At 51.1% G+C, this 27,916-nt stretch overlaps 1 protein-coding gene across 1 annotated transcript; it reads right to left on the reverse strand.

The window, feature by feature from the left end:
* Positions 1-27,916, reverse strand: WFDC1 (WAP four-disulfide core domain 1). The gene is made up of 7 exons (XM_082606147.1): positions 27,438-27,916; positions 13,301-13,484; positions 9,021-9,104; positions 7,791-7,931; positions 3,407-3,448; positions 2,147-2,219; positions 1-442 (listed from the first exon to the last, which is right to left on the reverse strand). Exons 1-6 carry the CDS (start codon positions 27,582-27,584, stop codon positions 2,161-2,163), a joined length of 657 nt encoding a protein of 218 aa, XP_082462273.1. The 5' UTR covers positions 27,585-27,916; the 3' UTR covers positions 1-442; positions 2,147-2,160.

A 27,916-nucleotide genomic window follows, 5' to 3' on the forward strand; every position in this document is an offset into this window, starting at 1 on the left:
TAGGTAAGTTCATTTCCATTTTATGATGAGCAAACGTATCTTGAGGACATTTGGGACGGGTACATGCCTCCAAGAGTCACACCTGGAAGAAATCTGTACCAACCAAGACACTGACCTCTGTCTTAGAAAGGGGCTTCACACAGCTCACAAAGGCAGTGACTTCTTCCCACGGTAGATCTGGGGAACTGCAAGGTCAAGGGGACTGCTAGGTGGGCCTCATTTCCAGGACAATAAAACAGGGACCCGGAACTGCCGAGTGGCTCCCACGAAGTCACCCTGCCAGGTGGGGCCACCCAGGGGTTGAGAGCCAGGGGTCCTGTCTCCAAGCATCTCTGGGGTCATGCTCTGTTGAGCTGGGCATGACCTCTGGGGGGTCAAATCATTTTTTACCCAATGGTTTCTGAGGCTTAGCAGAAAGTGGAGGAATGTTCTTCCAGGTTGGCTGAAAGGGAAGCAAAGAGGGAATGAATATGAACCACTGCTTGGGTTCATATGAACCCAAGAACATGGGGTCAAAAGTGTGTGTCATCCACTTCCTCCTCACCCACCACAAACACCAGAAAGATGCCAGTTTCCACTAAGACTAAATTCTTAACTCACTGCTAAGTCTCTCTAGGTTCCATCTTCCTCTTCCCTTTCTACCTGATTCTGTGTGGATCTTTCTTACAACCTTGGTTGTACGAGAATCTTTTTGCCAGTTTCCATTTTGTTTGCAGTGAGCGGTGCTCCACGTGGAGATGTATCTTTGATGCATTCATCGGGGGAGGTGGGCTCTGTGTCCTCCTCCGCTGCCATCTTGTCTCCCCTCTCATCTTACTTAGTTCCTAACGCATCCCTCCACATCACTCCCATTTTACAGGTGAGGAGACTGAGGCTTGGAGAGTGGAAGTCATTTGCTAAGGTCACCTTGTGGTGGACCAGGAATTTAAGCCCAGTTCTGGCCAGCTGGTTCTCAAGAGCCATCCCAAATCCTCTCTCACTGTCCCGTTCTTTCCCACTGGCCCCAGCACGTCCCTGTGTAAGGTTCACAGACTCAGGTGGGTCACACCCACTCCAAGAACTGTTCCTGTCATCAGCAGGTAATAGATGTGTTGGCATCGATCCCCATGGACTCTAGATTTTCCTGCAGGACTCACACCTGAGTATTCTGAATCTCAAACCTGATGTTTGCCTTTCAAGGGCATTGCGGTGGGTGGGGAAATCATCCCCTCTCAAGGGCTTTTGTTTACCATGCATAGACTTGAGCTCTCACAGCACTGGGTGGGTGTTCAGGTTTTACTGGCCAAGACCCCTGGACCTTTGCATCCACCTGCATCTCACCTTGAAGGGCATCTGAGAGCAGAGCCTGTGCCTTCCTTACCTGGTCACCTCTGACGGCAGCCTTCCCCACCATCATTCTGTTCCCACCCCAGTGGCCTCCTGGGGTTCCTCAAAGCAAGATCTTTCCTGCCTCGGGACCTTTGCCCTTCCCGCTCCGCCTGCCTGGGTGCCCATGTCAGATCTTGGCTCTGCTCACAGCGGCCTTCCTTCCTGGCCCCGATCTGAAGCAGCTCCCCCCTCGCCTGGTTACCCCACATCACATCACCTGTCTGTCCAGCTTCCTTCACAACACTATTGCAGGCTGGGCCTTTCTTGCTGATTTACTGGTTTCCCAGTTTAGTCTCCTACTAGGATGTAAGCCCCCGAGAGCAGGAGCCCTGATTTATCCACAGCGTCCCCCCAGCACCATGCCTGCACACTGGAGAGTTCCATGAATGACTGTTGAATCTCTGGGCACCAGGTTCATGCCTGAGAGTTGGCCCTGGATAGCACCGCAGGGCAGAGGGAGGGAGACAGGGACCAACTTCATGGGACAGACGAGGGCTTGTCTGTCTGTTCACAGAGGCATGAAGGCAAAGGAATGTGTAAGTTACAATGCAGTCTGGTCCTTGGATTTAGGGCCACGGGCTATAGAAACTTCCACTTCTGAGCACGCCCAAAGCTCTCATACGTTCCCTTTGAAATTATAAGGGAATTTTCAAATTCTACCCGCAGGTAAAGCCCTACTCTTGCCCTCCCACTGTTCAGCTTCGTGATGAAAGCTACCTTGGACACCTGGCTGCCCAAAGCCACCTGCTGTCACTGACCCACCCCGCCTCCCACTTACCGGCTGCCGTCGCTTTATTGAAAGTACTTCTGCTGTCCTTTCCCGTGCTCTGCGACATTTTTGGAGGCACCCTCTGCGAAAAGAAGTGGGCTCGGTCAGGAAAGGTGCGTCGACTCCTGCTCAGACGCTCACGGCTCACCAGCCAAACCAAGTCCAAACACCTCAGCCTGGGCCGGCGCCCTGGCCCTGCCCCCTCTCCTCCCCCAGAGAGGTCCCCCAGTCCCCACCTGCAGCTGCTGCCCCAGCCCGTGTGCTCTGCCCTCAACTCCTGCCATTCCCCCCCCAAGCCCCGCGCTCACGACGCGCTCCGGCTGCTGTGATGGCCAAGTTCATTCTACCTCAGGATTTCCACATCTGCTGTCCCTCTGCCCGCTATTTCTTATTCTCGATACTGGGCTTCAATATCCTCTCCTCAGGAAGCCTTCCTTGACATCCTAGTCTAAGGTGTCCTTTTTTTTTTTTTTTTTTTTTTGCGGTACGCGGGCCTCTCACTGTTGTGGCCCCTCCCGTTGCAGAGCACAGGCTCCGGACGCGCAGGCTCAGCAGCCATGGCTCATGGGCCCAGCCGCTCCGCGGCATGTGGGATCTTCCTGGACCGGGGCACGAACCCGTGTCTCCTGCATCGGCAGGCGGACTCTCAACCACTGCACCACCAGGGAAGCCCTGTGTACTGTCAATTCTTTAAAAAGATATGGTGGATGAATGGAAGAAGGGATGGATGCATGGATGGGTGCATGGATGGATCGATGGCTAACTGGATGGATGACTGGCTGGAGGGATGGTGTCAACCATACTTTCTAATTCCCTCAATGAAAGCAGGAGGAACTTCTGCACGTCTAGTCCCAGGTTCTGACATTTAGCATGAAGCTGTGTTTGCTGTACGCCTCTCTTGCCCACCATCAGACAAAAGGGCCTCTTCCTTACTTCCCAACCTAATTCCCATCTCGTCCCCTATGAGCCACCCCTGACCTGCTGCCTCAGTCCCAGCCTGCAGCCTGGAATGGCTCCTGCCCACGTGGAGGGGCACACAGGCTAGAGGACAGATTTCTCACAACAGAAGCATCTTGGCATCCTAGCACCTTACCCCCAACATGCCATCTGACAGCATAAAAGCAACCAGGGAGAATACAGTCATTTTCCTTCACAGCAGCTTCAAACTGTAGTTCTCAGAACAGTCCACTGGGTTTCTTTTCTTCACCCCAGAAATGCCCACTGCCCTTTTTGGTACCCTCCGCAAAGTAAGAATGGTTCTTCTCTTACCTGGATATTCTTTGTAAAATTTGTGTCGTAAGAACCGCCCATCTGGAAAAGAAGGGAGAGGATTAAACGCCTTTCGGGGAGTTTATAAGGCCAACACTATTTTCATAACAATGCTAAGAAATTATTTGTGTTTTTCACTCTCATTCTCTCACGAGTGTACGGTGGAATTTTCCAGAAGCTACAGTGGCGTGTGACACTGCAGCCGATTAAATGCAGAAGCAGAACGACCCAATTCCCACTGTTGATTGTCATCCATCACCTCCTTCCTCAGCCCCAACCCTGTCACGGCAGTAAAACATTTTCTGGTGGGAGTTGGGGAAATTTAACGTGGGAGAGCGGAGAAATCTGGCCACATCATGCAGACGTTTCACTTGGCAATGCGGCTATTGGTAAACTCACCCCTCCCTCTCTGTGCATCAGTCTCATCTGACTGCTATAAGGTTAATAAATCACATTTGTGCACTTGAAACTAATATTATATGCCAATCATAGCTCAATAAAAATCATATTTCTGTACTTAGCGGGCATCTTATTTCCTTCTCTTCTGTGGCTATCCTAAAAATCAGTGTGTGTCCAGGACCAGCACTGACATTTATCGTACAAGGTGACAGAACCAACGGCTGATCCACACCCTCGGGCAGAGAGCTTATCAGCAACCTCAACGGCTACTATTTACAATGATTTCCATTTACAGCTATTTTCCGAAGCAAACGGCAAAATTCTTCCAGGCCGGAGGCTCTCCGAAACATTCATGCTCCTCCCTTCTCCCTGGGGGTGAATTCTGGCCCCTGATGCCATGGGCAGGAGACGGTGGTCTGTGCGGAGCCGGACCCCTTCCTCACACCAGGTGTGTTTACCAGAAGTGTCACTTTTACAGAATAAACCTATGGATTTGAGCCCCTGCTCTGGGCTGTGCGACCTTGTTATCCTTTCCAGGCAGCATCCAGTGAAGTCACTTTGTCAGAGGGAAGAGTCGGGGCGGGGGGGGGGCCTCATCTCCCACATCTCAGTCTTGGATGGTCAGTATCGGAGCAGCATGGAACCCACTCAGAAGATGCACGGGGTGGGGATAAATTAGGAGGTTGGGATTGACATGTACACACGACTATGTATAAAACAGATAACCAACCAGGACCTATTGTATAGCACAGGGAACTCTACTCAATATTTTGTAATAACCTCTAAGGGAAAACAACCTGAAAAGGAACGTGTGTGTGTGTGTATCTGAATCACTGTGTTGTACACCTGAAACTAACATGACATTGTAAATCAATTATACTTCAATAAAGTAAAATAAAATAAAATAAAAAGATGCACCAAGGACGCCGACCCTGCTCTCTGAGAAATCAGATCTACTGCCTGTGTTGATGTTCATTTTCCTCTCAAGAAAGACATGAACTCCTCAGACGTCAGGGTCCAGGCTGGACTCAGAGCGGTCCTTGGCCCCCTGTAGCAGCCGGCTCTCAGCAGAGACCTGCATCTTAGGCGTGGGCACGAGATCTGTAAATTATTCTCAGTCCCAAAAAGTAACTATGTGGATTTACATATAGAGAGAGTGCAGGGCTGGGGGAGAGGCAGAGAGAGCACAATAAAGTAAACAGTATTTAACGATTGATGAATTAGGGTGGAGGGTCCAAGGGACTCTCCCTGCTGCTTTTCTGTAAGTCAGAAATTACTTCAGTACTTCCCTCGTGGTGCAGTGGTTAAGAATCCGCCTGCCAATGCAGGGAACACGGGTTCGAGCTCTGATGTGGGAAGATCTCACATGCCGCGGAGCAACTAAGCCCGTGCGCCACAACTACTGAGCCTGCGCTCTAGAGCCCGTGAGCCACAACGACTGAGCCCACGTGCCACAACTACTGAAGCCCGCGTGCCTAGAGCCCATGCTCCACAACAAGAGAAGCCACTGCAATGAGAAGCCCGTGTACCACTACGAAGACCCAACGCAGCCAAAAAATTTTTAAAAATTAAAAAAAGAAATTAGCTCAGATATGCAGTTTTTTAAACACTTAAACTCCAAGGCTTCTTGTATGGTTGCCCTGGGACAAGAGGGCTCCTCTATTCCCCGAGACTGTTGCTCCAAGGGAAGTTGTTGGAATTTAAGATGTTTCCAAACTCCTGTACAATTACCAATAATTATCGCTAAGTGACAGCCCTCTGGGGACAAGGCTAGGGGAAATATCAATTACATTTCTATCTAGAAGGCTCCGATCATTCCTGTGGGTGGGGGAGGGCACACACCCATGGGCTTTGGAGCAGGTGGCCAGGCTTGGAATTCTCACTCTGCTCCCTGTTGGGTGTGTGCATTGTCTGGGCACGTTTCTGATCTCCAGCCCTCCCTCTTCCGGAAGACAGGTGACGGCGGCGCACATTGGTTGGGGACCTACTATGTGTCAGGCGCTGCCCTAAGTGCTTTATAAGTGTTCTCTCATTCAAGCTTCATCACTACCCCAAGAAGCAATTACTATCGTGACCCTCACTGCTCCATTTTACAGATGAAGAAACTGAGGCTAAGAAAGCTTAGGTTAGCTGCCCAAGGTTACCCAGGAAGAACGCCACAGCATTTGAACCCATTTCAGTGGCCTGCAGTCTTAATCACACTCGACGCTGTTCCTGGTCATATTTCTGCCTTCGCAGGCTCGCACTGAAGCTTAGGGGAGCGCCCACAAGGGCCTCAATCAACCCCGGGTGTCATCGGTACAGTCACCTGACTGTCTCTTTGTTTATCTCCACCCTTGAAGTGGGTCCTTTTTGAACTGGTTTGGTCCCTCAAGAATGGGTTTGAACCTGTCTGGCTTACTCTGGTCTTGGAGGTCATATAACTGAATAAGCAAGATCAGATGAGAAAGGTCACGTAATTCCAGGCCTTTCCAGTTATAAAAATGACATTTCGGTTCAGAGGACTCCTGACTAACCCCTACCATCCCCAGCTCTTTTGGAAAAAGCTGCTCCTTCCAGCAGGTTCCTACAGGCTGGCCTCTTCTTGGGGTTGTATGTCCGAAGGACTGCGTATCCCGTCCACCTGCGTACTCCGTCCACTGTGGTGTCTACAGACAGCAGTGGTGCCAACAGAAGGGATTCAGTTCAGTACTTGAGAAACTACAGACATGGTTTATTTACATGGATTAACTCACTGGCTCCTCAAAGAGTCCATGAAGTAGCTTAACTACTATTAGCCCTGTTTACAGATGAGGAAAGCGAGGCCTGAAAAGGTTGGGCGATTTGCCACACACAGCAGCAAGGGGCCAAGTGGCCACTGGAAGCCTGGCTGTCTGGCTGGAGAACCTACTCATAACCCTAAATAGCAAGTAGAATGTAGGAGAAATCTCAAGATTCCTGGTTGGTTCCAATCCTTTTATAAGTAATTTTTTTCAAAGCTCAGAATTCCAGGAACCAGGATTCCTGAGACATCTCCATGTCTCATAATTTTATTACTTGCAATGATGCTGATGCTAAATGTGTAACAGACTTCACATCTACGTCTTTCTTGAAACACCTCAGAGAAATAAATTCTCAAATGAGGAAAAAGAAATGCTTTGGCAGATAATGCATGTGATGGGTCCTTTGGGCCAGTAAGGTCGCTGTGATTATCCTCGATTTTGACCGAGGTGCTATCCTCAGCTATTAGGACTGAGAGATGCTAACGTGGGGACGTGGGCCCTGGAGGATATGGTCTCAAAGTTCCAATAAGCTCAACTTTGACATGGTTACCTTCCAACTCCCTGAAGTTCCCGATTCTTCGTTTGCCACACATTTCTGGCAAATTCCATGCCTAACCTCTCGACCTTACACCTTGCATGAGGCAGGAGTGGCTTTTAGGTACCCTCCGCAGTCCCTCCTCTGTCGTCCCTGCCCCCCTGGGGAAAAGTCTGCAAACTAAAGCCACACTAGTCATGCCCTTCACTGAACTATTTATCACCTTGTCTCCAAAGACAAATACTAATTAAGTCACACTGAACAGTCCTAGCAGAGAGAAGTTAAGGGTTCTCAGACAGTTCAAATTCTGTGCAGTTTAAAATCGATAGATAGATAGATATAAATTATCCAACTTTTACTGAGCACCTTTTGTCTCTGCTCTGGCATCACATGTATGATTTCAATTAATCCCCATAACCCAGCATGAAGTGGCCCCATTTTATAGATAAGAAAACCGAGGCTCAGAGATTTGAAACAACTGACCCCAAGGTCAGCCAGGCAGGAGGTGGCCGAGCTGGGGTTTGCCCGCATCCCGCTCAGATAAGGAGGGAAAAGGTGGAGAGGAGCAGGGCAGAGAGGGGACAGGAGGAGGGCGGGGCCAGGCTCAGGGGCCGGGGGCTTCCTTTGGGATGGGTCTCCCGTGGGGTGTTTTGGGGAGAGTGGGGTGGGGCTCGGTGTCCACACTCACCTGCCGGCCGGCGCTGCTTGACACACTGCCCGCTGTTGGGGATGCCCTCAGCCAGGTCACCCGGGCTCAGGATGTGGCACTCGTAGCCTGAGGGGCAGAGGAGTGGCTCGGCCCCGTCCTCTGTGGTGCTGCAGGCCTCTGCTGCGGGGGACACACATGCGGGGGGCTCAGGGGTGGCCCCCACGGGGGCAGACGGGCCGCCTCTCATCTGCACCCCAGATTCCACGCTGTGCCTGGGGTCTCTGCACACACACATGCACACAGGGGCAGCCCAAAGTCACATGATCCCAAACATGCCCTCGCATGCATGCATCGTGACATGCATATTGGGTTGGCCAAAAAGTTCGTTCGGTTAGTGAATGCGCTGTTCAAGAAAAGTTCTTTGTAAAAATGAAAAACGTCAATTTTTACTTAAAACCGAACGAACTTTTTGGCCAGCTCAGTACATGTATGTTCATCCCCACACAATGAAACACGTATGCTCGTGCTTATCACACGTACATACGTTTACCCACCAAAATCCTATACACACACATACACACATTTTCGCCATCCCACAAGTCCTAACACATGTATACACATACACACACACACAGCCATATCCACACCCACGTTCACGTGCACACAAATCCTGCACACACACACAATCCTACAGTTGCACACATCTGCACAAACACGGATGCACAAGTTCTCAGACACACGGCCACAAGCATAGCCAGCCGGCTTCGCGCACAGCTGCACACCCTGACAGACACGGTCATGCACTCGGGTGTATGTAGGGTGACAAGCACAGCTGCACAAACGCAAAGGCGCTCCCTCAAGCCACATCCCCACAGTGGTCCAGGCCCCTGGGTCCGCCTGCCATTCCTTTCAGAAACCGTTCTCCACCCACCCCAGAAGGAGGCCTCGTCAGCAGGGAACAGTGAACCCCTTATGGTGACTCGAGGGATCTGAAAACCCCAAGCCCCCTCCCTCTGAATTCTCCACCCAGGGAGGAGGCCCCATTGCCAGGGACAGTCAAACCCCACACTGTTCTGGGGATTCTGAGAGCCTGGCCAAGACCCAGCCATCCCCTTCCGTGTCGGGGTGGGGAGGGTCCAAGTGGGCCAGGTATTTGAGGACAGGCAGCCTGCCGGAGCAGAGGCTGACCCTGGTTATCAGTTTTCTGGGGGCACCTGAGAAGGGGGAACCCTGGCTCTGCTGTCGGGTTGGGTATCACCCTGCAGGTACCTTGCAATGCCTCCTCAGGGCCGTCCAGGAGCCAGCCGTTGCCCCCAAGCCATCGAGGTTTCGGCTGCACTAGCCAGTCTAAAACTGACAAGATAATAGATGGTTAAATTGAGGCCCTCCTCAGGCAGCTGAGAAATGCCCCGGCCTCTGGGGATGGGGAGCCTACATCTCATGATGAAACACAGAGCCTCCCCGCAGGAGAAACAACTCAGTTCCCCAGCAAAAGTTCATCCCTTCCTTTTAGTAACAGAACTCTTTGAGTTTCAGCTAGGCACTGGCTGGCCAAGCTGGAGACTACATTTCCCAGCCTCCCATGCAGCAAGGTGTGCCATGTGACTGAGTTCTGGCCAATTGGATATGAGCAGAAGTAACGATGCCACATCCCAGCTTTCCCTCGTATGGTTACCTGTCGGCTCCCCTCCCTCTCTCTCCCGCTTCCTGCAGACTGGGAGCCACCATGTGGAGCAACGAGACAGAGGGAACCTGGGTCCCTGGGTGACTGGAGCAGAGCCGCCTGCCTGTCATGGACCACCTGTCGACTCCGGCCTTTTAACCAAGGGAGACGTAAATGTCTTAATAGGTTGGGCCCCTGAGTTTGTGGGTCTTTTTGTTACAGCATCATGGCCTGTTCTCTAACCAATACATTTTTAACAGGAAGAGTGACCATGTAGTAGACTGGAAGGTCTTCAAAACCCCAAATAGGGATTGAAAACCCAAATGCCTCTGGGGACAAGATAGGTAACATAAAGGAGAAAGGTAGGCTGGGTAGGATCACGGCCAACTGGAGAGTGTTCCTGCCTCAGTGGGTCAGCGGCTGGTCAGCTCTGGCCAGCTGTTCCCAGTGTTCCCAGAGCTTCTGGGTGGTTTTTCTGTGTGTGTGTTTTTAACTTTAGGTCTATATTTTAAAAAATATAAACTCGGTTTTAAATATTGGCAAATAATTTTTTAAAATTTTAAGTACTTTGGAGATTAAATAAAACTGGTCTGGGATCACATTCGTTTATGACCTCTGCTTTAGTCTGACTCCAAAATGAAGAGATTGATGTGCTGTCTAGTGCCTAGATAGGGATTGGTAAAAATACCAGTTAGCTTTTTTTTTTTTTTTTTTTTTTTTTGCGGTACGCGGGCCTCTCACTGTTGTGGCCTCTCCTGTTGTGGAGCACAGGCTCCGGACGCGCAGGCTCAGTGGCCATGGCTCGTGGACCCAGCCGCTCCGTGGCATGTGGGATCTTCCTGGACTGGGGCACGAACCCGTGTCCCCTGCATCGGCAGGCGGACTCTCAACCACTGCACCACCAGGGAAGCCCAGCTTTCTCTTTAAAAGAGCACAATATGGTTATAAGATGGTTGCTCTCAGTGTGGAAATGGAAACAGCAGAACCAGCAGTTTACAACTTCCAAATGAGAGGGGTGAGACATGGTTCCAGAGCCTCTATTTCCAATCTTCTGGTTCTTCCCTCCTTTTCCCCACCGCCCCGGACTTAATGTTAGAAAATGTACTTTCAGTGCTATTTTTTACTAATTAGGAAATGTATTAATTTTTCCTGTACAGGGAAATGTACACATTTTGCTATACTTTTTGGAATACTGAAATTTGGTCAAGGTCTCCCATCAATATGCAGACCCTAAAGGCCTGGAGGCCCAGGGCCTCGCCTCTCTGCTCCCCAACTAGAACTTCCTGGGAGCACCTGCTAAATAAACTCCCCTCACTCAAGACCTTATCTCGGGGTCTGCTTTGGAGGAAACCCACAGGCTGACTGCAAGGAAGTGTGTAAGCTGCTTAGAACAGGGCCTGGTGCATTTCAAGTCATGTTAGATGAGCGGTTCTCAATCTGGAGCTATTTTGCCCCCCGAGGAAACATCTAGTAAAGTCTAGAGATATTTTTGGTTGTCCCAGTGTGGGGTGGGGGCACCACTGCCATCTAGTGGGTGGAGGCCAGGGGTGCTGCTCAACATCCTACACTGCCCAGGTCAGCGCCCCACTGCCCACCCCAACTAGAATTATCCAAGCCCAAACGTCAAGAGTGCCAAGGGTGAGGAAGCTTGTTCTAGATATTATTATCATAATTCTTATTATGACTGACTAATATTTTGTCGGCTCTTCCTGTTGGCCAGTGAAAGCTAGGCCTTCGTTGATTCATCCATTCTTCATTGAGTACCTTTTATGTGTCCAGAGACTATTTTAGGTAGTGGGGATACAGCAGTGAATGAAACAAACCAAACTTCCTGCCTCATGGGGCTGACCTTCGAGTCAGGGGAATGGTCAGGAAACAAATGAAACACAGTATTCTAGATTGGGCTATAAAGAAAGCTTAAGCCAGAAGGCAGTAAGCAATGGCCAGAGGAAAGATTACCATTTAGAGAGGGAAACTTCCCTGAGAAAGTGACCACCTCTGCCTGAGATCTGAAGGAGGTGAGGAAGTGAGCTGTGTGGGTGTCTGGGGGAAGGATGTTCTGGGCAGTGAGGGATCCCACAAATGAGCCTGGGGCCCCATATCCCTACACGCAGAGCCTAAGGCAGTGGACACTTCTCCACAGTCAGAAGACTAAATTGAAATGCCAGCTTGGCCTGCTGTGTGAGTTTGGGCAACGTACTCAGCTTCTCTGAGCTCCCGTGTCTTCAGCTGTAAAACAGAGCTGATAGTGGTCTCTCCACCCCATGGGACTGAGTGAGCATTAAATGAGATGGTGTAAGGAAAGGCTATTTGGAATGTCATGGGCAGTTGTACAGTTTGTGCACTGCTCAGAAGCACCTGTTCTAGGCAGCAAGTAAGGCTGGAGTCCCTATGCGCTGTCTCAGTCCAAAGGAAGGGGCACCTTTTTGACTTGTCCAACCAGATGGGCATAGTTTTATGCGCCTCCTCCACCAGGAAGGGGTGCCATTTTGTCTTTCTCATAAAAGGCCCTGTAGGAGCCAGCGTGGCCATGAGGCAATACTCAAAGGCAGCACAGACTGTAATTATGAGCATTATTAAGGGTGCCGAGTCCCTTGTCGTCGCTGTGACCGCACCCCAAAGAGAACTGAGTGTGTTCATTCTTACCTTGGCCTTGAGGAGGGGGTAAGCCTCAGTAATGAAGGCCCAGGGGGACCACAGCCTCTGGCTGGAAGTGCAGTCCTCACAGGCTGCTGTCCTCCAGAGGCTCAGCCCCGAGCAGAACTGGGAGTGGAGGAAGCTTTTAGGGCACCTTTTCTCCACTCAGCTGCCCATAATCAGCCCCACCCTGTATTCCCCCCAGGCTCCCTTCCCTCCCCTCCCAAACCTCTCCAGAAGGGATGTGAAACTCCTTCCCTCCACAGATGAACCCCTGAGGCTGTGTCTCCCAAAGATTCCCCGTTCAGATTCAATGAACATCCTACTGATTCTCTGCTCCTGGCCGGAGGCGGAGGCGAGGCTGAGCACTTCCAGATGGGGCGCTCCGCGTGAGCTGCACATTCTCCTTTCAGCCCTGCTTTACAAGTGCGGGTTTAAGCTGGTGACCAGCTAGCCAGTGGATTTGAACCCAGGAGTCTGCATGCCCACCTGGATCGCTAAGGTGTCAGGTCTCCATCTCAAATACCCCCAGGGCCAGGCATCATGAGTGAAGTGGGCCTTGTGGGGTCCCTGGAAACCGGGAGGGCGCCCCCACTGCTATCTAGGGGCACCTGAGGCTCCAGCAGATGGTGGCCCCGGGAATGCGGTCCAGTATTTTTAAGAAAAGCTGGAGGACTTCCGTGGTGGCACAGTGCTTAAGAATCCGCCTGCCAATGCAGGGCACACGGGTTCGACCCCTGGTCCTGGAAGATGGCACATGCGGTGGAGCAACTAGGCCTGCGCCCTAGAGTCCCTGTTCCACAACAAGAGAAGCCACCGCAGTGAGAAGCCCGCGCACAGCAAAGAAGAGTAGCCCCCGCTCGCCGCACCTACAGAAAGCCCGCGCGCAGCAAGGAAGACCCAACGCAGCCAAAAATAAATAAAATTTAAAAAAAAATTTTTTTTAACGAAAAGCTGGAAATCTGGATTTTTTATGAGAAATCCCTCCCATCTTCATAAGAAGGGTATGTTCTTTTTAACGGGCGGCCCCTGGACTGTAGTTCTCTGCCGGCAGTGGCGAGCCCCGCATACAGCAGGCGCTCAGTGCATGCAGCTGGATGCTTGCTCCAGGAGCGCTATGTTCCCATCTCACAGGGCGGCCCGCCCACGAGGTCCAGGTTTAAGCCCAGCTGTTCTTCCAGTCGGGCAGCGCCGGGCAGGACAGTTCCCCGCGCCCCCCACCCCGTCTCCCCCCGCCTGGAGCACCTACCTGGCGGGGGCGGCACGGCCTCCAGGCAGGCGTAGGCACAGCCGTTGTAGCAGCAGCGCCGGTGCCGCGGGCACTCAGAGTCAGCCTGGCAGCGCGCCGCCTGGCAGGCGCCGGGGGGCAGCGAGCGCGGGGGCGGCGGGCAGCGGTCGGCGCGGGGCTGTCGGGGGCCGCCAGCCTCCTCAGCCTGCGGGAAGAGAGGGCGTCAGCGGGAGGGGGCGGGTGCTGTGCGCCGCGGGCGAGTCGCTGGGCCTCTGGGAGCCGCCGCGTCCTCGCGTGATCACAGCAGAACCAGCCTCAGCGGGTTGCTCTGATGAAAGGATGCTGTTTCTCTTTGTAATAGACCCAAACTGAAATGACTGTGAGCCCATCAGCAGCAAAAAGGATAAATGAATCTGGATAAGAGTTGTATGTTAAGCGACTATCCTGATGTTTATATGTATGTATGTACATGTATGTATTTATATATAGAATACGGTATATATATGTATATGTAGGTATACAAACACAATAGATACACACACATATTTATATACTTCTTATAATTCATGTGTTTATACAGAGCTTTGAGAATTTACAGATCACACACAAAATGAATAAATTCACGTAGCAAACGGCTTGGAAAAACGTCACAGGCATAACACTGAGAAAAAAAAAGAAGTCAGCTCACAAGAGAACATATAGTGTGAATCCATCTATAGTTTTCGTTCAAAAACAGGCAAAGCTGACGTCTGGTGTGAGAACAGGAGTGTGGTCACCTGGTGGGTGGTGACCTGAAGGGGGTCTGGGGTCCCTGGGGGCTGGCCCCGTTCTGCTTCTTGATCTGGGTGCTGGTTCCATGGTGTGTTCGTTTTCTGGGGATTCATGGAGCTGAACTCAGGATTTTCACACTTTTTGGTACTGTTTCCAGAAAGAGTTAAAAATATGATATCCTATTTAACATATAGGAAGTGTAGACGCATTACCAATAAAATAAGCGTTTTAGAGGTGGGGTTGGGAGAGTTCAAGTAACACCAGACCCCATCTGTGCCGGGAACACTGCTCTGCTTCTGGATATGGAGGTGGGGTGTACGGAGGGCAGGTCTTACACATCCCTACACAGGTGTGCGCACACACACATGCACACTCACACACAGAGTTAGATACAGAGTAGGTTCTTTGGGGGAAAAACCACCCTGGCTTGCCCCGCCTCTGGCTTATGCCTGAACTGCCCCACCCATCTAAAATGCTTTGCCTACTGATCCCCCGATCTCCCCCAACATATATGTATTTCAAAATCCTGCACCTTGTACTGTCCAAGTAAATACTGCATGTCTGCAGACTGGAGTAGTACGCAGCCACTAAACCTGCTGATGAGAGATCCCCAAGAGATGGTGGTTCATGAAGAGAATTAAGATACAGAACAGGTTGTCTGCTCTTCACCTATGTTTTCAAATATTCATATGCACACACATGTAATATGCATATGTTTAACAGGCCTAGAACATCTTTGGAAGGATATATACAAGAATACACAGCAGCCGCTGGTCAAAGATTGCCTCTGGAGAGAAGAATTAGGTTCTGAAGCCAAGGGAGAGTTCTCCTTATTGTACACTTTTTTCCCCTTATTGCAAGCTCTTTTGCACAGGTTCCAATATATATATATATTGCCATGAACACATTGATTTTTTTTCAATTTAAAGAAGACAATTAAAAACCTTAAAATGTAGAAGTACTTAAGAAGAATGATTAATGACAGGAAAAACCTTTTATGTTAGTAAATAAATAAATAAAAGGCTAGCTACGCAATGCTACATGCCCTCAAAGGTCAAGGATGCAGGAACGTCCTTCCGCCACAGCTATTGCGGTGCCTGCAAACTCCACGCGCTGCTCCCAGTGCCCAGTAGGGGGCGTCAGGTCACAGAGAACAGGTCCCGACCAGACGCATCTGCCAATGCCTGCAATCACAAGGACCAGTGGTTCTCAAACTACCTCCCAGGGACCCGCCCCCCCCACCCCCGCCCCAACCAGGGGCTAAGACTGGGCGGGGGTGGGGGCTGGGGAGGAAACTGTGACCAAGTGGAGCAGGGGAGGGGTGCAGTTTGGGGAGGGCGGGGCTCCTGGCCCTCCCTGCTTCAGCCAGAGAATTCTTTTTTTTTTTTTTAAATAGAAGCAGAGTTGATTTCCGATATTGTGTTAATTTTAGGTGTGCAGCAAAGTGACTCAGTTATACATATATATTTTTTCAGATTATTTTCCATTATAGGTTATTCCAAGATATTGAATATAATTCCCTGTGCTTTACAGTAGACGCTTGTTGCTTATCTATTTTGTGTATAGTAGTTTGTACCCAGAGAATTCATCTTTTCTCTCTTGTATAAATCATTTAATTTGTGAAAAGCAAAAATGAATACAAAGCCAACATTTGGCGGAAACGAAGCCAAAATAAAGGGGCAACCTTGTAACTCCTGGATCTTCTAACTCCTGGTTCAGCCTTTTTGCCATCCTCTGCTCGGCTGGGTGCCCCAAAGTCCTGTATCCTCAGGAATAATTTCCAAGATGCAGGCAGGGCACATAATCCCGCACCATTAACTCAGTTCATTTTCTTAAGAAATAGCAACATCGGACCCACGTTGGGGCCCCGCCATTTGAATCCTAATCGGAGGTGACAGCTGCCCTGGCCTCCTTCGGAGGGTGAGGGAGGATGCCCGTGCGTGGCTGGGGAGGGACGGCTGGTTTTTCCGCCCAGCCTGTTTTCACATCAAGCCTCATTTATAAAATTTAACAGAACCTGGAGATCAGACGGGAAACGCTTTCCACCCACCTCCAATGCCTCCCAGGTGGGTGACTTCCTAAGGGCAGCCCGTAACAGGGGCGCTCTCCAGGGAAAATTCAAATGTCGATTCTCAGAATTTGGAGAAAACAAGAGATAAGCGCCTTAGAAGTCAAATCGCCCCAGTGATTTATGGTGCTGCTGGAACAACAGATGGTCCTGGGTGATAAAGAACCGATTTCACGGAGGCGCCCAGATTAAAGGATTAAATGTTTTGAAAAATATTTCATGTTATGCAAGGTGATGCTCACAGAGGGTCCTAAACAAAGGATGTTTCCTGGTGTTCTGAGAAAGAACGGACTTTTATAAACGAAATAAATAGATCACCTTCCCAGACCACGGGGGCTAAAGGTTAAAGGCCAAAGTCCTTGGGCTAAAGGTCACACCCCAGCTGGCCCCATGCCCCTGCCCCTCCGCTTCTCTGGCCTCCCTCCTGTCGTCCCACCGCTCTTGCCTTGCTCATTCCTGGCCAGCGCCCTGACCTCTCTGAGGTCCCACCTCTGGGCCTTTGCACGGGCTGTGTCTCCCTCCTGAGATGCCCGGCTGGTTCCAGCCCTCACTTGGTCCAGGTCTCTGCTCACATGCACCCGTAGCTGGCGCTCCCCGTTCCCCTCTGCCTGCCTTACAGAGCTCCAAATCTCTGATCACCCTTGGGAGGACCGTGTACTGATTCACTGTTCAGTTTATTGTTTTTCTCCCCCCTACAACGTGTCCTCCTAGGGACTCAGTCCTCTTCCCACCTGTGTCCCCAGCACCTACGACTATGCCTGGTGTAGAGCAGGTGTTCAGTTCACTTTTGTTGTGGCTGATTGAAAGCTGTGATGATGAGAATGATGGAGGCGTGACAGTGACGGGCAGCATTTACTGGCGGTCCACCGCGTGCCGGGCATCCTTCATCCTTCCAGGCGTTTCACGACCTGCACAATGTCCCCGTGAAGGTGGCTCCGCAGGCCAGGTGGCCTGCACTGATGTGGAGCTGTCCCTTCGTGTGTGTTTAATGCTGTACCTTTCCCCCAGCATCTGCACACGCCTTTGGTCACGTGAGTCCAGGAGGGGCAAGTCCTATTTTATCCACACTCTAAAGATGAGGCCCCCGAGGCTCAGAGAATTAAAGGTTTGCCCAAGGCCACCGGCGGAGAAGGGTCATATTACACTCCTCCCTCCTGAAGCCAAAATAATGCATCCAGAATATAAGTCTGGGGTCAGTGTTTGAAGGTTTGCTAGGACCCCAAACTCCTCCTCGCCTTGGAGCCTCTGCACACTGTTCCTTTGCACTCAGAACTCTTCCCTCTCCTTGCCCAGCTAATGCCTCCTCTTCCTTTGGGGCAAGAACTTAGGAGTTACATCCCACCTTCAAGTGTACCAAGATGGACGGCGCTGAGGCCGTGACTTCCTCAACAGTCAGGGATTTGAGCTCAGGTGTGGGAATTCGATGAGTCTGGCTTGGACCCCTGTAGCTGTGTCATCATACAGGAAAATGACCTCTCTGAGCCTCCGTTTTCCTCACCTGCAAAATGGGCCCAGAAGTGCGTGCCCGCTGCAGGGGTTTGTGGAGGGAGCAGATGACATCACGGCTGTGGGGGCTCTGCTCAGCGATGCTGACCGGTTGGTTTTATCATTACTTTTATTTTTGGTCTTTCCTGCTTCCTCCCTCCTTCCCGCCCTCGATTCACTCACACACTGATGATGCTTTAGGTGTGATGCTGAGGCAGATGCAAAAGAAACCTATGAGCCGGTCCCTGCCCCCAAGGAGTTCAGGATCTAACTGGGATCTAAAGATGCACAAGCAAGAAACCCTCCCGCAGCAGTGCCATCATTTCTAGGGGGGGGGGCGGTGGGGGGGGCAAACAACTGGCAGAGCTCCTAAGAGGAAGCAGCCGCCCCAGCACTGCTCCCTGAGGGTCCCCTAAGGTAGCATCCATCGCTCCCCTGTAGTTACACCTGCTGACCCCATTGTACAGGTGAGGAAACTGAGGCACATGCTCACCATATGGGGAAGCGCCAGGCTCAGAATCTGGGCAGGCTGATTCATAATCACTGCAGGGTAGGCAGCATTTATTAAGCTCCCACTGTGTGCCAGCACTGTGCCAGGTCCTCACAGACTGAATTTCACGGAATTCTCAGCATAACCCTCACTGCTATTATTATTTTTTTTTTTTTTCTTTTTTTGCGGTATGCGGGCCTCTCACTGTTGTGGCCTCTCCCGTTGCGGAGCACAGGCTCCGGACGCGCAGGCCCAGCGGCCATGGCTCACGGGCCCAGCCGCTCCGCGGCATATGGGATCCTCCCAGACCGGGGCACGAACCCGTATCCCCTGCATCGGCAGGCGGACTCTCAACCACTGCGCCACCAGGGAGGCCCCTCACTGCTATTATTAACCCACGTTACTGACGAGGAAACTGAGACACAGAAATATGAAAGGCACTTGCCCCAGGTCACACAGCTGGCCAGCAGCAGAGGCAGTATTCAAACCTGGGTCTGTCTGACTCTGGCAATTTCCTGTCCCAGGAGCCTGGATCTGGGAAGCTGTTTCTCGTCTCACCTGTGAGATTCTTCCCGTTTTGTTGGCTCGGGGTCCCCCTCTCTCACACGCCCCTGCCTCCTGCCCGCCTCTGGACCAGCCCCAGCTCTGGATGTAGTCATGTAACTGCCTCCCCAAGGGATACATTCTGGAAAGAACTCGTCCTGGCCCCCGCTCTCTGCAGCCCCAGCCAGCCCCAGCCCTCCGTAGCCTCTCAGCTGAAAATAAAACAACAGCACGTCAAATCCCAGTTCACCCCTTCACGAACATCCCAGACAACCCATGATCTGCATCTTTCATTTTCATCCCCGCAAAAGGATGGTACAGCAAGTCTGCTTCAAAGTAGCTGCTGAACATACATCTACGGTACAGCTCGGACAAGAATATCCCAGCGCTGCATGCCTTACTTGGATAAAGATGGTTCCCTTAAGGTTTCGACCTGGTGGCTATTTTTTTTTCATACCCTGGGGGGATTTTTTGGAAGCCTCTATAGATTTGCAAAGCCGTTCTTCTTCTGATATCTTCAGGAAGCAGGTAGGGAAATGCCAATTCTGGGCTGCTTCAGTGGGAAGCCCAATTCCACTAGTCCAAATCCAGAGTCCACTGAAGCAAGTGCCCGGATGTCCAACCAAAGGAGGCTGGATAAATAAATAACTGCAGATCCACAGCTTGGAACACCACAGAAGTCTTTGAAAAGAGGACACGGATCTATCATATTAACATATTCACCATATATCGTTCAATGAAAAATGCAGGGTACAAAACAATATGAATAATAAGCCAGACACAAATTCCACCTATTGTATGATCACATTGATATGAAACGTCCAGAATAGGGAAACTTATGGAGACAGGAAGCAGACTGGTGGTTGCCAGGGGGCGAGGACGGGAAGGGGAGTGGGGAACAGCTGCTTAAAGGGTCTGGGTTTTCCTTTTGGGGTGATGGGAATATTCTGGAACTAGATAGAGGTGGTGGTTGCACAACGCTGTCGATGCACTAAATGCCACTGAGTTGTCCACTGTAACGTGATTAATTGTATAGTATGTGAATTTCATCTCAATAAAAAAATTTTAAACAATATGAGCAAAATACCATTAAGAAAACAATGTGGGCCGAGCATAACTGCTTCACGAAAAAGTCTAGGCACTCACACATACCAAAATGTCAACAGAGCTTGTGTCTCGGAGAATTTAGAATATTTTTACTTATCTGTGACTTTCTGTATTGTCTGAATGTGTTGCAGAGTAAACATCATCGTTTTCATAATCCAGAAAAAAGCTGAAACCATTTCCATTTAAGGAGAAAGAATTCAGTCTCCAAAGCTGCCCCGGTTTACCCGCATCCCTCCCTCAGCACTCCACCCCCTTCATTCCCCTGCAAGAGCTTCACCCTTCTTTGGAATGTTCCAGAGAGTTCCTCCCTGACCAATAAATATGCACCCCAGGTCTGGTTTGCTTGGTGCAGGAAGAAAGCCAACTTTCTTCTAAGCTTTACTTGCTCTTCCTCTGGAATTCGGATGTCAAAGATCTAAAAATATGTCTCTCCCTGGAACAGAGGGCTTAGAGTTCAGTGTGCATTGAATGCCATTTCCTGACGCCCTGAGACCTCCAGGACACGCTGGGCTCCAGGAGCAGAGTTTGGTGCACGGCTAACGGGACTTCCTCGGAGAGGTACTCAAAAACCCAGGATCTCACACTAGGACAAGCCATCCCAGTGCATGTCGAGGGCAAGAGTGCAAACTTGGCCAACTCCTCCAGCTGGTGTCCACTGAGCCCTGCTGTGCACCTGAGAGTCTTCTAGAACTTTCCATCCCTTCTCTTCTGCTCTAGAAGGTTTTAATGTAATTTAGTCATTCATTTAACGGTAAATTCATAGTTCCCAGGCCTACCACGTGCCAGGCACTGGCTGCATGTGAGGAGAGCTGACCTAAACCAGAAGACACTGGCCCTGCCTTCACGCGTGGCTCAGCTCCAGGACATGTGACAAACACCAACCCAACACCACACAGAAAGCAAATGAATTGCTTTCTTTTTGTTTATCTGTGAAAGTAGGTAATAAAAAATGAAACAAAGCCAGAATAAAAAAAAATCATGCAGATCATAATAAGGGAGGTAAATGTTATGAAGAAGAAGTCGAGAAGTTAAGAAAACTTTTAAGAGAGACCTAAATAGGGGATCAGGGAACGGGCCTCTGAGGAGGGGACCATGAAGCTAAGACAAGCCTGACCAGGAGCCCCTCACAGAATCCCTAAGATGTACCTTGGGTTCCCACTGCTTTTTTTTTTTTTTTTTTTGCGGTATGCGGGCCTCTCACTGTTGTGGCTTCTCCCGTTGCGGAGCACAGGCTCCGGACACGCAGGCTCAGCGGCCACGGCTCACGGGCCCAGCCGCTCCGCGGCATGTGGGATCTTCCCGGACCGGGGCACGAACCCGTGTCCCCTGCATCGGCAGGCGGACTCTCAACCACTGCGCCACCAGGGAAGCCCCCCACTGCTTTTTAAAAAACTTATCGTGGTAAAATACATTGGGTTGGCCAAAAAGTTTGTTTGGTTTTAAGCAAAAATAAAAGACACATTTTTCATTTTCACCAAGAATTTTATTGATCAATATATTCACTAACCAAATGAACTTTTTGGCCAGCTCAATATAACATAAAATTTGTCATTTTCACCATTTTTAAGTGTACAATTCTATGGCACTGATTAAATTCACAATATTGTGCAACAACTGTCTCTTACCTATTTCTAAAATATTTACATCACCCCAAACAAATTCTTTTTTCTTTCTAACTGAAGTATAGTTGATTTACAATGTTGTGTTCATTTCTGGAAAACTTATATTCTCATTAAGCAGTCCCTCCTCATCCTCACCCCCTCAGCCCCTGGCAACATCTAATCTACTTTCTGTCCCTATGAATGTGCCTTTTCTGGACACCTCACACAGACAGATCACAGGCTATGTGGCCTTTTCTGACTGGCATCTTTCACTGAGCGTAATGCTTCCAGGGCTCATCCATGCTGGAGCGTGTCTCAGTACCTCATGCCTTTTTATGGCTGAATAATATTCCATTGTGTGGATGGACCCCGTTGTGCTGATCTATTCTGAGCTTATGGACATCTGGGCTGTTTCCAATTTGGTTACCGTGACTAGTGTCACTATGACAGGTAAGTTTCCCTCTGCTTTCCTGCCTCCTCGCATGCAGGGTCCCAGATTATAACCACACGGTTCTTGGATACTTCTCCCCTTGCTCGTTTCCACCTGGAATCAATTTCAGGACTGAAACCTCAGGTACAGAAGCCAGATTCAGAGAGGAGGAAGTCACCCCGGTAGTCACACTATTCATTTGTTTTTCCTTCCTTCCATCTACCCGCCCATCCATCCAGCTCCTTCCCCTCGTTCTTCAAATGTTTCTGAGAGTCCGTGACGGGTCAGGCTCTGCGTTAGGCCCTCAGGGAGGGCCGAGCCTACCTACATACCTACACACCGCGGTATGTCACGTCCCCTCTCTCCAGCCCCCAGGGAGGACTTGCGGGGTCTTGACCATGAACACTCCAGGGTCCACTGAGCAGCCCCTCCCCTCCAGATGGATGCATCCTAGTGGCGCTGATGATGGGGTCCTGCAGAGGTGCAATCAATCTCACATCTTTCAAGGAGCAAGGAAAGCCTCTAGGACTCTGAGGGCACAGTGATAGCTTCACCAGCCCATGGCCAGAATGGTGTGGGGTGAGTCACTCTCTGCTCTGGCCGGAATTCCCTCATCTGGGAAGAGTCTACCACTGGGGTTGCTGGTTGAAAGCAACAGAACTGACTATGTTGGTGCCCAGAGGCTGACCGTATGAGTGTGCTAGGGCTGCTGTAACAAACACCACAGACTGGGGGCCTTAAAACAATGGAGCTGTGTTCTCTCACGGCTCTGGAGGCCAGACGTTCAAAATCAAGGCGTCGGCAGGGTTGGTTCCTTCTGAGGCTGTGAGGGAGAATCTGTTCCATGTTTCTCTCCTGGCAGTCCTTGGAGTTCCGTGACTTGAGATGCATCCCTCTAATCTCTGCCTCTGTCTCCACACGGCCTTCTCTCTGTGTGTCTCTATCTCTCTTGTCTTCTTCTGAGCTCACCAGCCACATCGGATTAAGGGCCCACCTAATTTCAGTATGACCTCATCTTAATTAATTACACTACAATGACCCTATTTCCAAATTAAGTCCCATTCACAGGCACCAGGGCTTAGGACTTGAACAGATCTTTTTGGGGGTACGGGAGGCAAAATTAAACCCTGAGACTAGGATTTTAGTGCAGGTGGTATATTTGTGAGAGGGTCCCAGGCAGCTCTAGCAGGGGAGGGGGCACGTGAGGCAGGGAAGGGGGGGCGCCATCTGGGGACCGTTAATGCCCAGGTGACTGCCTTGGGCACCTGGAGCTCAAACCCAAGGGCAACCTCTGAGAAACTGTCCAGCTCACTCTTCAGAGGCGTCCCAGCCTGGGCTGAGGAAGCCAGGCCGTGGTCCCACAGCTCCGTTTGCTCCCACAGTATGGACCCGAGCACCTTGGCCCATCCTGTGTGCCGGCCGAGCGTGTTCCAAGGACAGAGCTTCCAGGATGAACGTGAGGATTCAGGACTCAGGGAGTGATGAGAGCGGAGGGGAGGTACCCACAGCTCCAGGGCACCTGCCTCTCCCACCCTTGCTAACTTAGCAAAATATAAAAGATGCGCCAGAAAGCTCTAGAGCTCACAGAAGTAACAAGGGAAAGGAGGAGCAGCCTGGGGAGACTGGGGAACACGCCCTGCACAGGGCCTCTGTGCTTGTCAGCAGAAGATGCTGCTCTGGGCAGGCCAACTGCAAAGGGGTGCGCCGTCCGGCAGGACGCATTACATCCTCGCTCTGGGCTGCTGCAGCCCCACACTGCCCCTCCGCTGGACAGGCACCTCTGGGCAGGGTGCAAACTGCCTAGCCATTTCCAGCTGTCCTGAATGGGAGCTTAGGGTACAAAACAGACACATAGCCACAGTGACACATGGGGACCATGGGGCTACCCAGTCCCCAAGCCGACATGGCGGCTACAGTAAGTCCCACCTGGTAGGTTTGTTCAGAGGATCCTGAGATAGCCTGGCCTGACACACAGGAACACTCAGCAAAGAACTGTTCTTGTAACTTTCATCAAATGGCAGGAAAGCAAATCCCAAAACCCCAGCTCCACAGAACTGACCCTGAGCTCCCCAGAAGGCCTCTTGGGCTACTGACAAACATCCCTCTTCCTAGCCTATTCCTTTCCGTCTTATCTAGCCTCATAAATACCTGTCTTTGTTTTGTTTTTATTAGCACACAGAGAGAGGTGTTCCCTGGCCAGGCACCAAGCTGAAGGCTCTCGGGGTCTTTCCACTGGATTGCAAAGTAGCACTGCCGCCTCCCACGCCGCAGACGAGGAAACGGAGGCTCACGGAGAACAAGCCTTCTCCTCCTTACAAGCCTCCCCACAGGGCCCCCCGTGTCTTCCTCTCAGGCACTGTGTCTTGGGCAGGCAAATGCACACAGCATCCAGGAAATGCCCCGGACCCCCTCAGCCCCCTCTGCCCGCTCTGTCAAGGGGCGGGGCTTTGAGAAGGGGAGGGGCTTTGAGAAAGGGAGGAGCCAGGATGCAGGCAGCCACGTGCAGGTCCCGCTTTAACACCCAGTTCTCCGTGTGCAGCCTTTGCCAATTTCCATGGTGTAAATACTCTCACTGGGGCTGATTTCAGGCTACCAATGGGAGGCCACTGAATGAGGACTTGGGAAGAGAAGTGTAATAGCTCCTCGAGAGATGGTGTTTCTACCACGCAGATGCCACAGACGTGAATGGCCTCGAGAGCAGGGAGAATGGTAAGAATGCGACCAAAATAATCAGGAAGTGATATGTTTCTGATAAGGAGGATTTCCTTCCTTCCTTCTTCATGTAAATTATATAAGTTTATATGACTTCATCTTTAATAAGGGCTCTGTTTAACTCTCTGGAATGGGTATGAGCTGACTTCAGCATAATTCTGAACACCTGGCCTCTCCTTGCCCTGACCTGCCCCATGGGGTCCAGGGCCAAGGCTGAAGAGCTGACCCAGCCTGGGGTGGGCAATGGGGGCCACATAAGAAGTCTTGACCCTGAATATGCGGAGCTGCTTCCTATTACTCCTAGATTTCCTGTTGGACATTCGCATGGATGTTAGAATCAGAACTGAAAGGGCCCTGGAGGTCATCCGGTCCTTTGTCTTCATTTCCCAGGTAATGACCTGAGGCCCAGAGAGGGGCAGCAAGCAGCCTGAGGCCGCACAGCTCATTAGAGATGTCACTGAAAAATTCCTAGGCCTGGCACCCTGCCCCACTTCCTCATCCTCTGAGCCACCAGTCGACAGCCTGTCTTTCCCCAGGGGCTCTCTGTGAGGCACAATCTTGGCACAAATCTCTCCCATGTCTGGGCACCAGAGAGGGAAGCTGATGTCTGTTGATAGCAGGGAAGAGTTCCAGTCCAGTGAGTACAAACTCAAAGTGCTTGCATTCTGACAAACGGTGGCTAGGAGTAATTTGGTTCCTGAAGCCCACCCAGGCCTGTGTTTTTAAAGAGACTCCCCCTGACCCCCAGTGCATATCGTCCCCAACCTCCTAGCCTCCTCGTTCCTCCTAGTGAGATGTCATGGCATCAGCCCCTGTGACGCTCCAAGACAAGGTGGAGATAAGGCCAGATGATGTATTGGAAATCTCTCTGTGGTCCTAGAACCAAAGTGCTGGATGCTTTGAGGCCTAAATCACCCTGTTGGGACAGCGAAGAGCACGGGGGAGTCCAACCTGACAAGGGTCTCTCTTCTCCCTCCAAACACCTACCACCATTTCACTTGCTACTATGCTTTTCTACACCCTCCTGCCTGGCCTATAAAGTGTGAGCCCTGGAGGCTGAGGTTAGCCTCAATACAGTTTCATTTCACATGGTGCCTGGGGTCATTAAACATTCCCTTCTCCCTCTTCACCGCCTGGAAAACTCCTATTCATCCTTCAAAGCCCTGGGTTGAATGTCCCTGATCCTGGAAAACCCTCCCTGACTCTCTTGGGGCAGAGCTGCACACACTCTTCTGTGCTTCCATTGCACTTGCCCATAATTTACCCACAAGAATGTATGGGGCGCCTACTTCCTGGCAGGCACCAGGAACACTGCACTGAGGGAGACAGAATCAGGCCCTACTGTGAGGAACCTACATTCCACCTGGGGAGGCAAACACCAACCCATTTCCTAATATTTGAGTAAAAGTCACCAAGACGCAAGGACCACTCGCTATGCACTGTTTGACAGATATGGAGTCATTCACACTGCTCACCCACATGCTGAGAGTGCTGGTATTGTCTTCCTGAACCTTCTGTGCCTCGGTGCTCCCTTTTGGGGTGGGGGACCTAAAGTGACACCCTTCCCACCTCCACTCTCTCTCCTAGTCCCCTCCCTGCTTTATTTCCCTTCTCAACACTTGTCACCAAATACACTATTGGCACGCCTTGGAGATACTGTGGCTTTGGTTCCAGACCACTGCAAGAAAGCGAGTCACATGAATATTTTGGTTTCCCAGTGCGTCTAAAAGTTAGGTTCACATTATACCGTAGCATATTAAGTGTGTAATAGCATTATGTCTAAAAAATGCAATGTACACACCTTAATTAAAAAACAGCCTGTTGCTGAGAAACGCTAACCATCCTCTGAGCCTTCAGTGAGTCGTTTCGCTATAGTCACATCAAAGATCACTGACCACAGATCAACATAATAAATAGAGTAAAAATGAAAAAGTTGGAAGTAGTGGGAGATTTACCAAAATGTGACACAGAGACATGAAATGAGCAAACACTGTTGGACAAAAGGTGCCGAGAGACTTCCTCAAGGCAGGGTTGCCACAAACCTGCAATTTGTAAAAACGCAGTATCTGCAAAGCACAATAAGATCAGGTGTGCTTGTATACATTTTCCTTTCACTTCTCATTCATTCTCTGCAAGCCCAGCCCTGTGGGGGTAACACGCGTCCCCCAAGGCTTGGGGACATCTAAGTCTGTATCCCCACAGCCTAGGGCAACAGTGACCTAGGTAAACAGCGGCGATCAAACATACATATTTGATGAAAGGAACTGAAAGGAACGCATCAATCTGTCTTTTTCAGATGAGATCGCAGGTGCTCACAGATGTCAAACAACTTTCCTGAAGTCACACAGCCTGTGAGCAACAGAGCTTGGATTCAGACTTAGGGCTGCAGGGCGCATGCTCCCTGCCTCTCACCACGGGCGTGCCGACCCTTTGTATTGCTGTCACATGTCACCTGACTGCCTCCCCCACTCGACCACCCTGCAGGGTGGGAGCTGGTGTCTCCATGTTGTACCTACAGGAACGCACAGAGCGCTCGGCCTGGAGCAGTTTCCACTAAATGTTTACTGAATGAGTCAGGAACGGCACGGAAGCATAATTGCATTCTATCGACTATCGACATTTGGTTATTGATTGTTGAGACAAACACTCAGTTTTAAGTCCTCGGACTCTAAAATCAGGTGCTCTTTGTCAGGAGAAAGTAAACGTGGGTAGGCAAAAGCACGTCACCTGCCCCCTGCGCATTTTTAGGGGCCCCTGGCTTCTTTACTCCCAGGCTTGGAGTCTTTTGAGGGCTGTGAGTTCCATCTGCTCCCCACCCGACTTTGGTACAACTCGGATAAAGAAAGAAGGACGCCTGCCCTGTGCTGTCCGCATCTGGGCGGGGCGCTTGTACACCGTACAGTGCGGGGATCACCGATCTCCTCCCAGCCCCCACCAGCCCGGGCACTTACACGGGTCCTCTCCGCCAGCCTCGCGTGCAGTGCCCGTTTCCAGATATTCTTGGCAGAACTGGCTTCGAGGAGCAGCAGCAGCAGGCAGCACAGAGTCCAGCTGACCTTCCTACGGCCGCTGCCCAGCCTGCAGCTGGTCAAAGGCATTTCCTCCCAGATGGTCAGAGGAGAGGGGCCCTCTGGCCGGGGCGGGGCGGGGGGGGTCCTGGAAGTGTGGAGCAGAAGTGTGCACGATCTGCCGGACGGTCTCAGCTCCACTCGGCCGGGTCCCAGGGATCATGTGTCCGCGCCCAGCCCAGGCCCCCACCCCCCCACCCCGCCCCCGACCCGCACTCCCGATGGGGGCCGCCCACAAGGTTATTTTTAGCTTGCCCTATTGCATCTGGCCCGGAGACTCCAAGCCAGACGTCTGCAGCCCAGGCAGCTCAGAAGGCAGCAGCGGCAGCAGGCGGGGGTATCACGCTGCTTGGAGACGTGGC

This window comes from Mesoplodon mirus (assembly GCF_964341445.2).
Source record: "Mesoplodon mirus genome assembly, chromosome: 19".
NCBI classification, from domain to species: domain Eukaryota; kingdom Metazoa; phylum Chordata; class Mammalia; order Artiodactyla; family Ziphiidae; genus Mesoplodon; species Mesoplodon mirus.